Here is a 12,847-nt window from a genome sequence, read left to right as displayed (position 1 = left end):
TGTTTAACTGCCAAAATCGAGTAAAACCAAAAATTCCCAATTCGACTCCCCTACGATTATAAAATAACCGTTTGTTAACACCGTCAGTTTATAATATAACTGGCCATATATCTTGTAAAATTTAATTTACTAAAACTCGTAAGACATTTCAATAGTTGAATGACATCTCAGACTAAAATTGATCTAGATGCTTATTTTATGTCATAATGAATAAAACAAATACGCGAACTTACCCGACTATTAGTCGGGCAAAAACAACAAACACTAAAAAACCTTTATAATACAAGAATCTCATATAATAAAATTTCATACTAAATTTTACCTCAAACATTTCGTAATATTTTCAACAAATACCCAAATATATAACAAAATTTCGACACCTATTTAATGAACACAAAACGCCTCGTTTACATACATTCCAGTCCAGCGACCGCATACGCTGTATTACAACTGGAATTATAAACCAACTGGAACCCAAACAATGCAATACAGTGGTTGTAATCCAGCGCATTTCGATCTCTGCACTGGAATAAATTAAACCTGGCATAACACGGAAAAGACCTTTCACTTATATACTGTCACTTATATAAAAAAAAAACTATTTAGTTCAACAAACTTATTTGACCCGGTGAGAGATGATGGCATCGTGGTTAATTGACAAAAAAAGATTTAAACCCTACATGAAATGACACAAAAATAATATGACAAGACGGCTACAGTATGACAAGAATCTTGTGACATATATTCCCACCGGGTCAGATAACTCTGTCGGTCTACACATTCATAACTAACAAATATTAACATCACTATACGAAATAATAAAATGGGTAGAGATATCTCCACCAACTACCATTATTCTCTTCTCCCTCAATCTCTATTGTCTCCTGAAAATAGAGAAATATTCAATATTTATTTCAAATATAAAATATATACTCATTTAAAAATAAATACTTAATTTTACTTTCAAATTCTCAAAGTACTCTATTTATAAATAAATATTAAATTTTACTTTTAAAATTTAAAATAAATACTTACAAAAAAATTAAACTCAAAGTACAAATTATTTTAAATTAAAATCATTTCAAAGTACTAAATTATAAAATAAAAATACTTAATTGCAATTTAAATATTTAATTTTACTGTAAAATCCTCAAAAAAAAACTATATTTACTTATTTTTAAATGTCTTCATTCGCTGATACAGTGAACAGTTTTCTATTGATGAAACAATTTTTAAAATTAGTTTAATAGTTTTTTAGTTTAGTCAAAATAAACAAAATCAATAAAAACGACATCGTCCTTCCATTAAAATAAAAAGACAAACAGGCAAACGGATATCGGAATTCGCCAAAACAGCGAAGTGACTACTATCCATAGATATCCGAATTTGTAGATGCATTTTCTACCTTCAATTGACGGAGGAAGGGGACGCACATCTAGATTTTCCCTTCCTATATGTCCCCTCCTCCATCAAATCCACTACCCTTTCCCATCCTTTTCTTGTACGAAGATGTAGAAAGGGGAAAAGGAAGACAGAAAAGGATATACATATATAAGATAGTGAATTCAGATATGATTGTTAATTTAGGTCGCTATAACCGATTTAGTTATGACGAATGTCATATTAAGCGATTTTTATTATATTAATAAATTTACGTACCTTTGCCGTATCTTTTTGATCAGGCGCTTCAACATTTAATACATTGCTCATTTTTTCATCTACTTTCTTCTCTTCTACTTCTTTCTTTATTTCTTTGTTATTTACAACTTGTTCTATGCATTTCTCTTTAACTATTTCTTTAATTTCTACACCATTTTCATGTAATTCTTCTGTCTGTGTACTTTCATCTCTTGTGTTATCATTATTTTCCATCTCAGGACCCTCTTTTGATGACTGGAAATTATCTTTTTTTTATATTTTATTAATTTTACTAAACTTAAATATATATACTTAAATATATTACCATTAAATCTTTTGTAATTAGTCTAAACTATCACATTGTGAAAAAAATCCTACAATTTACCCGAGTTTACGATTTGACTAATTGTAACCAGACACGATTTACAAGTGACAAATATATTGTGTAAGATCGAAGATCAATCAAAATTATTGTTTAGTGCAACTATTATGTAATAATTAGTTATATAGTTCACCTCCATATCTTGTTCACTGATCTGTGTGCTCGTGTTCTTCTGCTGCTCATCTACCAGCTCAGGATCGAAAGGTGTGAAGTCCGGCATCTCCTTTATATCACAAATTTTATCAAGTTTAATTTTGAATAAACTAATTTATTAATTTTAAATATGACCATAATTTTTTTTCTATTTCGTATAATATGCAAATATCAAAATACAATCCAATTTGAAATAAGCGAAAAACCTGTATAAGAGAGTCATTTTCAGGTTTCTATAAGCGAGAGAAACATCTCGGTATATATCTAAATCGGACTCTCGCTTATCCGGGTTCGACTGTAATTAAAAAAAGATTTTTTTACACACTAGCTGTCACACGCGACTCCTTTCGCGCGTAATTAAAAAACTTAATAAGTAGCCTATATCGACGCTGGAAAGCGTAAACGCTGTAACCCCGAAAGTATGAACTTTACAGGAGAGCCAAAAAATGATAACTCGTGAGCTGATACGTCTACAAGCATGCGGTATTTAGCAATGTTGTGTAGTTTGTGCTAACCTATAATAAAATCATTATCCTTTGATAATGGTTGAAATTATTAACGTGTGAAAAACATATTCGCGATTTCAAGGGTTACAGCGTTTATGCTTTCCAGCGTCGATATGTTCTTTCAGACTATGTTCTACATCTGTGACAAATTTCATCAAGATGCAGCCATCCTAGAAATACCTTGAAACATCTAAACATTCTCATTTATAATATTAGTAAGATAACCTGTTGATGCGGTGGCGTGTTGGCTGCCCACGCGTGGTAGTGGTTGGCTGCGCGGCGCATACGCGCGAGGTACCCGGGTGCGGCGCGGCCAGTCGCCCACGCGGCCACCCCCACCGGCATCCCCCCCCGCGCCGGCTCGTCATAGTACGTCAGCACAAACTCCATACCAGGCTGTATACCAACAGTACCACTGTAACCCTCAACTTTGTTCCCGCTAACTCACTTCAACCGAAGTACTAAGTCAAAATGACTTAAGTCACTGACCTAAACCACGTCAGGGGATTACGGAAAAAATCTCTCTTCAACCCTCTATCGAACAAAATATTATTACATAATAACTGTCGCCCGCGACTCCGTTTGCAAGGGATTAAAAAAACGTAATAAGTAAACTATGTGTTTTTCCAGACTATGTTCTACTGCCAAATTTCATCAAGATCTGTTCAGCCGTTCTTGAGATACCTTCAAACAAACATCCATCCATCCATCCAAACATTCGCATTATAATAGTAAGATAGCTGTCGTCCGTCCACGCGGAATTAAATAAAAAAAATTGTAATGGTTATGTTTTAAATCCATGGCAAATCTCTGAAAGTCTTTTTAGCAGTTCTAGAGATAACCTCAAACAAACATCCATCCATCCAAACATTCGTATTTATACTCTAAAACTTGTATTTCATAGACCAGACTCTATAAAGCATAGTAATACAAAATGAAATTTAGCAAATCAACTACCGATTTGACGACAAACTTATATAAAACACAATCATCTCGCAGTCTTTATTGAAATAAAGACGAAACGATGACTAAAACTGTTGCATTTACCTCACAAACATTGAGCTCTTAGGATTAACACAACAGTTTTAGTCCATCGGATCAAATTTTCTTTATTTTTCTTAATTATGTCACCTATCATAAAAATAACGTTCCTGTAAACTAAACGACTATACTGATTTTAACAATTGAGGTCTCATTCAATTGGTTTTATCCCCCATAGTGTCATAAAGTCAGTTGAGTTTTTTTTTTATTAACAAATAGTATTTTTCCTTACCTTATCCGCACCTTGTATAGTTTTAACCACCATATGACTCCAATATTCCATAACCCTGATAGCGTGTCTCGTTTCTGGTACATCCGGATGTTCACAAGACTTGGAGACAATAACGTACACTTTATTATTTACTATTTCTCCCTCACTCGTATTGTCCACATCTTTCCGTCTCGTTTCCTCTTGTGTGTCATTACAGTCGGCGACTACAGGTTCATTGATTGGTGTGAGACGTTCGTTGAATGCATCGTATTCTTTGTGTCGCCTTATGTACACGTAGTCTCGATTAGCGAATAATCTCTGAAAATTAATCTTAGTTTAATATGTATTACTAATGGAATTAAAAAAAACTTAATAAGTAGACTATGTGTTCTTCAAGGCTATGTTCGGAGATACCTTCAAACAAACATCCATCCATCCATCTAAACATTCGCATTTATAATATCAGTAAGACTAGCTGTCGCCTGAGACTCCGTTCGTGTGGAATTAAAAAAAAATACCTAATAAGTTTGCCTATGTGTTTTTCCAAAATAAGTTCTATATAAAATTTCATCAAGATCCGTTAAGCCATTCTGGAGCTACTTTCTACATCCATCCATCTAAACATAAAGTATTAAACCGCAATGAGACTTGTAATTTGACATGTTTCGTCAGTGTACACTCACCGGCCACAACACCTCCCAATGCAGCACCGCTTGTCCGGATACGCCGAGTGCATGTCGCTGAACTACAGCCAGCGCGGCCACCGCGCCGTCCCACGCGCGACGGTACGCCCCGTCCAATTGGACAGCCGCGAAATCACGCGCACTCACCTCGGGGTAACGACCGTATACTGGAAGACAGGTAAAATAAATGTACAGAAAAGATATTTCCTCATCCCATACCCTTTCCTTACTAGTATAGGCTACGACTAGGAAGGTGGCTACTACTTTTAATTATATGGTCTTATTCAAGTAGTTTTTATGACCTAATTTATAATTTTCAACTCTCTAGAAGAGAGTCGACTGTTCCTCTCTCACCCCCTGACCACGCTATTGCCAAGTAACTTATTCTATTCCTATAAAAAAGAGTAGGAAGGAGACTAAAGTCTAGCACAAAATCATCAGGCGTACTTCTCGAAATAAAATCACGTTTGACCATTACAATACTAAGAACACACAGAAGACACTCGTTGCCAGATTCTCGGGCAACTCGACGTGAATATATGGTAGAGGATGAAATCAAGGATTTGAAATTTGAAGAAATATAGAAAAATAAAAAGAAAATCTCTGATCTAGATTCCGGAATGTGAGTTGGCACGTCGAACAGAAGAGCTTTTATACTCCAAACGTGCCAAATCAATTGGATACATATATAACCTTGCCTATATTACATCATATAAAAAACATCCATCACTATGACATAATTCAGTGATGTATAACATAATGAAGGCAAGATCTATTACTATGATAACGTGCAGACAAGGTCATTTGGAAACTTTTATAGTATCTAGTTACGTATTCTGATATGGCAACACGGAAGTATACATTGTTTTAAACCAGAGCTATCCAATGTGATGAACGCAATAAATATACAGCATACATTTATTGTAAAAAAAAAATCAGTTTTTTTTTCGTATAGAAAGGTTAATTACACGTAATACGAAAATATCTTATTCATCTAAACATTATCACGAAGATAAGAAACATATTTTTGTAAGCATTACATTGTATAAAAAATACTAGCGACCGCTCGCGACTTCGTTAGCGCAGAATTTTAAAAAAAAAGTAGCCTATAACCACAGGTGGGCACAGTTAATCGAAAAGTTAACTTCGTTAATCGTTAATTCGTTAATTAAAAAATTAACTTCGTTAATCGTTAAAGCGTTAAATTCTCGAAAATTTAACGCAAGTTAAAGTTAATCGTTAACAGTTAACCATACCAAAATTATACATACTAATTACACACTTATTGTGGCGACACTTGTTTAAAATAGTAATTTGACTATACATTCTATAACACATTAGTATTAGAGACAAGTATGAATGCATTATAGTATATTTCATTACGAGTGCGGAAAGCCTGTCATTGCAAAGAGTTCCGACAAATGTCTACCCGAGCCGAGGCGCAGCCGAAGGTGAGGGTTGACAGTTGGAACAAGTTGTAATGACAGTTCCGCACGTGTACTAAACAACTTTTTTTAATACAGTTGCTAAAAATTAAGCAATTAAATAGAATAATAAAAACACAATAAACTCAACCAACTTAAATGTTTGAAAAATGGCGCCAACCGTAAAAGTTCTTCACCCATTCTGGGTAGGCAAAGGGAACTATGCCCAAACAACCAAGTCTTCGGTAGATTATTTTTATTGATATGAAATGAAAATGAAATTTAATGACTTGAAATAAAATGAAACCTAACCTAATTCATTGAATCAAATCATTAAATCTGATATTGTAACAAATTAGGAGCTTCTTTTAAGATATATTTGCATGAATCATAAAAACTTCAATGATTTTTTTTTTTTTGTAAAAACTTCGTGGTTGGTTTTTTCTTTTTAATAGACATCATTTTTACAGTTGTGAAAGAGAACGCACAAGTTTGGAAAAGCTAAAGAAAAAGCACGAGTAAAAAAGTGTTTTAATACAGTTTCTCAAAAAAAAAAATGGGAGGGTATTGCAGGGACGAAGAGCGTTCGGAATGTGGGCTATTACATACTCTTGCTTTTATATACTCATAATGAAATATACTATTTCGAACCTTCTTTTGATTTTGTCCTGTTGGCCACGTCTTTCTCGGATGCTCTGATGCATCACAGTTGCACGCGAACTTAACATATATCAATTATCAACTCGTTCGTTCACCATTCGAGTCGCCGACAGTCGCCCAACATAGTTGAACTTACGAGTGTGGCGTGGCACGTAATTTAAACAAAATTACAGCACGTCTCCAAGTTTCTAATTTAACGATTAACGGACTTTTTTTAACGGAAGTTGAGTTTAACGCAAGTTAACAAAAGCGTTAACACTTTTTGAAGTTAACTTAAAAGTTAATCCGTTAAGCAAAATGTTAACTTCGTTAATTAACGATTAACGGATTAACGAGTTAATGCCCAGCTCTGCCTATAACATTCCCGAGTACAACAGTTACCTTCCCGTCAAAGTCCCGTCAAAATCGGTCCATCCGTTCCAGAGATTACCCGGAACAAATACAAACTTGCGGACAGAAATCCAGTGAGACAAGAATTTCAAAAAATAGTTTTTTATGTTCTCAATACATCATGTGAACATGATTTTTTTCTATATTACATAAAGACACTGCAATTTTATTAATTTATCAATAATTCTTGTTAAAAATAGTTAAGTAGTAGGATTTGAACACTTAACCCTTGTTAAACGGTTATCTATACCCTTAACCATTAGGCTATTGGCATTTTAAATAATAACGATAACTCTTGCATAACACCCTCCAAGTGTTTAAATTGTTACCTTTATAAGCATAAAGACCCTGTCCAGGTTTGTACTCCTTGCGCCAGATGATGACATCCTCCGCCTCCATGAATGGGACCCAGCCGTCTGATGAGTCCTCTGCAGGATGGCCATCTTTACAACTGTCAACAGGGTTGGAAGTAGATAAGAATCTTTATGATTCAGGTTTATTATAATTTTCAAACATTTTGGCAGCTCGTAACATTGTACTAGTCCCTACAAAGAACACAATTATAGGTGAAGTGGGGCTTTATGGAATGCGCATTACGCAACCAACCTTGAGCTGTTAAAGATTGAAAATAACCTATACTTAGAAAATTAATATTGTGCCTACGCTATATAAAAGAGTAAGTATATAATGTATGGTTGTAGGTATACATTATGTTAAAAACTACAGAACTAATCCAATCTGTTAATCGAACAGTGGTAGATCTCGCAACAACAATATTTGTTGGGTGCTCGAATGGGACTCGCTCAGTGAAATACACAGAAGACAGACGTTGCTAGAGCTTTAATCATTTTATGTTCTTAATAGGCATTAGTAACAGATAGAGTTTATTAAAGGAAGTTTGAAAGTAGCGCCAGTTATAAAGAAAGGGAGTAGCAGAAGGTTAGCGTAGTTTGGACATGTTATGAGGAGGGATGATGATCACATAAACAAAAAAGTAATGAGATTGAATGTAGATGGATATAAAGGTAAAGGAAGACCAAAGAAAGTATGGATGTATTGTGTGAAAGAGGATATGCATAAGAAGGGGGTAAATTCAGATTTGACGGCTGATAGAGATGTTTGGAAGAGTAATACTGTGCAGACCCTCCATAGGGATAAGGGCAGGTTCATGATGAGTCACTAGCAACAGATAACTAACAAAAAAAAAACAGTAAAACACTGCATGAATCATGTGACATGTCTCTAATTTGCCAGTTTTAAATATGTAATATATTAAATCAGTACGTACTCACAGTACTGCACGCCGGCTTGCTTCTTATCTATAACAACACGTTTATAACATGTCTTGCATTGTAGAGTCAACTTTATCAATTCCTTAACTGAGTCCACATCTCTTAGTAACACCTGTAAAAAACAAATTATTAATTTTTTATTTTATTTTATTTTATTAAGGTACTGAACAGCCATAATACAGAGAAGAAATAAAATAACATAATACACAAAAAGGCTTAAGAAGTACCATTAATTAATTACAAACTAATATAACTAACATAAGACAAATCTTACAGTATTAAGTATTCTAAAACATGCGACGCAGCGCAACGCAATAAAAGAAACACAACATAGATGCAATGAACAACGCAATAAAAAATACACAATATTGACATAGACTTTAACATAACAAGTTATCAAAATTATGCTTACATCTTAACACTTTTCAGAATATTACGTACTTTAAATTTGTAGACCGCAAGTTTAAGTAAAAATATGTCAACCTCGGAGAGAAATTTATTATAGAAATTACAGGTGCGGAGAAAAAAGGTGGACCTGAAGTGGTTTGTTCGAGAGAATGTGATGTGAAATGTGTCTCTGGATCTTGTATTGAAATTTGGAACTTTAAAGGAAATTTGTTCAAGAAGAGGGGGACAGTCGATATATTTGTTAATAATTTTGTAAAGAAACATTGAATCGAGATAATTTCTTCTAGTTTTTAGTGATTCTAGATTTATATTTGAGTAGCTATTGAGTTCCAATCCGGTTATTATTCGAGATCTATAGTTTAAATGTCTTAGGAATATGTTTTGTATTTTTTCTATCCTAGCTGAGTGTACTTCATACTGTGGATTCCAGACCACACTAGCGAACTCCAAAATGCTACGGACATATGAGCAATATAGAATTTTAAGTGTTTCCAATTTTTTAAAAGGTTTTCCTAAACGCAAGATTAAGCCTAGTTTTTTATAAGCAATAGGAACTACAGAGTCTATGTGACTATTATATGTTAATTTAGAATCTAACGTGACTCCTAAGTCCCGGATACAATTGACACGAGATATGATGTTGTTACCAATACAGTAGTCATAGGTTAAAGGATTGCGTTTGCGTGTGAAAGAGATTATATTACACTTTTCACTGTTAAGGAATAATTGATTTGAATTACAGTATTGGCTGAAAGTTACTAAATCGTTTTGTAATGTGTAGCAATCTTCTACTGATTTGATAATTTTGAAAATTTTAGTGTCATCAGCATAAAGTAAATGAGATGAATCGCTAAAACATGAACCAATATCATTTATGTAAAGGGTAAAAAGGAAAGGGCCAAGGTGAGAGCCTTGAGGAATGCCAGAAGGAACAGGTAGAAATTTCGAACGGTAACCTTTTATAACTACTGCTTGACTTCGGTTTCTTATATATGACTCAATCCATCTTAGCAGGTCTCCATGTATACCGAACATCTTTAGTTTTTGTAATAGTATTGAGTGATTTATTTTATCAAATGCTTTAGAGAAGTCAGTATACACAGCATCCACCTGGTGGCCATCATCGAGGGCTTTGGCAATAAAGCTGGTGTAAAGCACGAGATTAGTGTCAACGCTACGGCCACGGTAGAATCCATGCTGCTGCGTTGAAATATGATTGCAGAATTGAGTAGTTAATTCAGTAGTGATAATTTTTTCAAAGAGCTTTGCGAAGATACAAAGTTTAGAAATTGGTCTATAATGCTTGACAATTTGTTTGTTCCCACCTTTATGTATTGGAGTGATTAAGGCCATTTTCCAGGTGTTTGGAAAACATCCCTCTGAGAGGGATTTCCTGAAAATAATAGCGAGAGGAGTAGCTAATTCCTTTGCTAGTTTAGAAACTAAAATAGGATGGATATTATCGTAACCGGAACCTTTATTGATATCAACTGTCTTCAACAGCTTATGAACCGTGTTATCAGATATGCTAATGGAGTTGATATTCAAAGGAGAGGAAACGCCGGCGTCAGTCAGGTTTGGGATGTTGTCGTCTCGGCTAGCTACAAAAACCGAATTAAAATATTCATTAAATAAATTGGATATTTCTTCGGGGTCAGATGAACTACGGTCGTCATATGTCATATGTACAGGAATGTTGTTAGGGGAGAATTTAGATTTTATAAAAGACCAAAAATATTTAGGAGAATTGGTTATTTTATCTTCTACAAATGAGATGTAATTGCGATAACATTCTGATTCTAGTGACTTTACCCTTTTGCGTAAGAACTTAAATTCTTCTAAATCTAAATAATTCTTGTAAAGCTTCCACTTCCTATGGATCCTTGACTTTTCGCGCATAAGTTTTAAAAGAGGTCGAGAATACCATTGTGGGTATTTATTATTATTATTATACGGTTTTTTAGGTACAAATGATTCTATTAACTCATACAATCATATTACTAGATATTACTAGATGTCGCTGGTGACTGTCTGCACATAATAAAAAAACTAAATTAGTAGCTGTAGTGTATGTAAACAGAGTGTCGTTTGTCTCGAGCGTATACGTCACAAGTGCAAGCCAGTACACCTGTACTAAAGGTATTACCTACCGAGGTAGGGGGGCGGTCGGGGTCAGACGGTTGGACCCGTAGCACGTGGTGGTACGTAGGCGAGCCAAATATCATGGACGAATACTACAGTAGCTTATTCGTTTTTACAGACTATGCTCTATATATATATATATATATATATATATATATATATATACTAGCTTTTACCCGCGACTTCGTCCGCGCGGAATAAAGAAAATACACACAAGGTAAAAAATGTTCCTATGTCCGTCTCCTAGTTCTAAGATACCTCCCCATTAATTTTCAGTTAAATCAGTTCGACCGATCTTGAGTTAAAAAGTGTAACTAACACGACTTTCTTTTATATATATAGATATATATAAAAGAAAGTCGTGTTAGTTACACTATTTTTAACTCAAGAACGCCTGAATCGATTTGACTGAAAATTGGTGGGCAGGTAGCTTAGAACCAGGAAACGGACATAGGATAATTTTTACCCCATTTTCTATTTTTTATTCCGCGCGGACGGAGTCGCGGGTAAAAGCTAGTATATAGATATATATATGCCAAATATCCATCCATCCATCTAAATATATGCATGAATAATACAAGATTTTGGACTATTATGCACTGTGTCAACAAAACTAATCATTATTTACACTGGATTACAGTTGAGCATTTAATTTTTAGTTATTAAACTGATTACAGTTGAAAATGGATAAGCAAGCAACCAACAGACTGCAATATTATTTTTAATTAGTGGTTTCCCTCTAATCCAATCTCCTAGATGTTATGTTAGGACTAAACAATGACTTGCTTATCCAAGTTCAATTTTATTGTGTATACACCAATAAGAAAGTAAATATCCTTTCAATTAAATGCTGATTTCAGCATTAATGTTCCTGCTACCCCTAAGTAAGCTTAGATTATGAGTGTTTTAACTCTCACAAAAGTTTTGTTTGCCAGTGGTCTAATTTCAATCCTTTTCCGTCCTTTCTTTATAAGGATATAGGATGGGAAAGGGTAATAAACATATATGGGCAAGTTCCTGGACCTCCTTTGATCATTTAAGGTAGGCAATGCATCAATAACTTGTTGGAGATGTCTATAAGCAACAATTGCTTCACTATTTTAATGAAATTAAGAAGCTGCAGACTTGTTTGTCATCTTATACTATGAAAAAGTTGTGAGGTTATAATTTAAGTAATAAATTATATGTGTGTGATATATGTGAATAAACATACAGACATGTATGATGTACTTAGACGTAATGACATAAATGACCTTGTCAAATGGAATTCTCCATACCTCCAGTTCATGATCGGAAATTCCAATGTTACAGTCCGTTGTCTCCTCACTGCGACTGTTGTACGCCGCCGTCACAGACATCAAAAGAGTTCTGCTTGGTTTGAAAAATGCCTGCCTAAAACAATGTAACACTTCCCGCACTGTACGTTCACGTCGGCAACGCCGCACCACATAACTGAATCTATATCCACGAGTCCATGCATTCCAAAGCCTTTTTACACCAATATCTTTAAATAAGATCGATCTAAACGAAGACATCCCGGTTGGTTATCTTCCAGTGTAAGATTCGTTTAGTGGTTTAAACGTGTTGGATATCTCAAGTCCTACATATATGCATTTTACATTATGTTTGTATATTTTATTAGTGTAAATTTACGGCAAACCCTAGATTTTGTGTAATTGCGAAATTATAACCTCTTTTTCTTAAATTGATAAGACGTCTTGCCCAATGTATATTTGACAGCTGGATATAAATAATGTTGTCATGCCAAAATTATGTAATCACTAATTATTATCTCGTTGAATATAGATAACAAGAAAATGAGAAGTTACTTAATACTCCACAGAATTCGACTGACTAATTCCTTGCTTATCGCATTATATGCAATGTAATTTATTTGAACATGTACATAGAAAAAAT

The 12,847-nt window shown here is 34.2% G+C and overlaps 1 protein-coding gene across 2 annotated transcripts; it reads right to left on the bottom strand.

Moving 5' to 3' along the window:
• Positions 1-488: 488 nt before the first annotated feature.
• Positions 489-12,660, bottom strand: LOC106711710 (stAR-related lipid transfer protein 7, mitochondrial). 2 transcript variants are annotated; one of them, XM_045684911.1, is made up of 9 exons: positions 12,208-12,660; positions 8,377-8,492; positions 7,418-7,539; positions 4,615-4,781; positions 3,953-4,249; positions 2,905-3,075; positions 2,154-2,243; positions 1,660-1,893; positions 489-884 (listed from the first exon to the last, which is right to left on the bottom strand). In XM_045684911.1, exons 1-9 carry the CDS (start codon positions 12,463-12,465, stop codon positions 807-809), a joined length of 1,533 nt encoding a protein of 510 aa, XP_045540867.1. In that variant the 5' UTR covers positions 12,466-12,660; the 3' UTR covers positions 489-806. The 2 variants fall into 2 exon arrangements, with proteins under 2 accessions (XP_045540867.1, XP_045540868.1); XM_045684912.1 differs by lacking the exon at positions 12,208-12,660 and having other exon boundaries at positions 8,381-8,456.
• Positions 12,661-12,847: the final 187 nt, after the last annotated feature.

Source organism: Papilio machaon, chromosome 28, assembly GCF_912999745.1.
Source record: "Papilio machaon chromosome 28, ilPapMach1.1, whole genome shotgun sequence".
Taxonomy (NCBI): Eukaryota; Metazoa; Arthropoda; class Insecta; order Lepidoptera; family Papilionidae; genus Papilio; species Papilio machaon.
The sequence above is the reverse complement of the archived record's forward strand: the minus strand, read 5'-3'. Positions and strand labels throughout refer to the sequence as shown.

Excerpts from the sequence above, each read along its gene's own strand:
- LOC106711710 (XM_045684911.1), bottom strand. The coding sequence starts at position 12,465 with ATGTCTTCGTTTAGATCGATCTTATTTAAAGATATTGGTGTAAAAAGG. Across the intron at positions 4,782-7,417 it reads GGGTCTTTATGCTTATAAAG|TATACGGTCGTTACCCCGAG; the intron begins GTAACAATTTAA and ends CCTGTCTTCCAG. Across the intron at positions 3,076-3,952 it reads CTATACAAGGTGCGGATAAG|CCTGGTATGGAGTTTGTGCT; the intron begins GTAAGGAAAAAT and ends GTTGGTATACAG.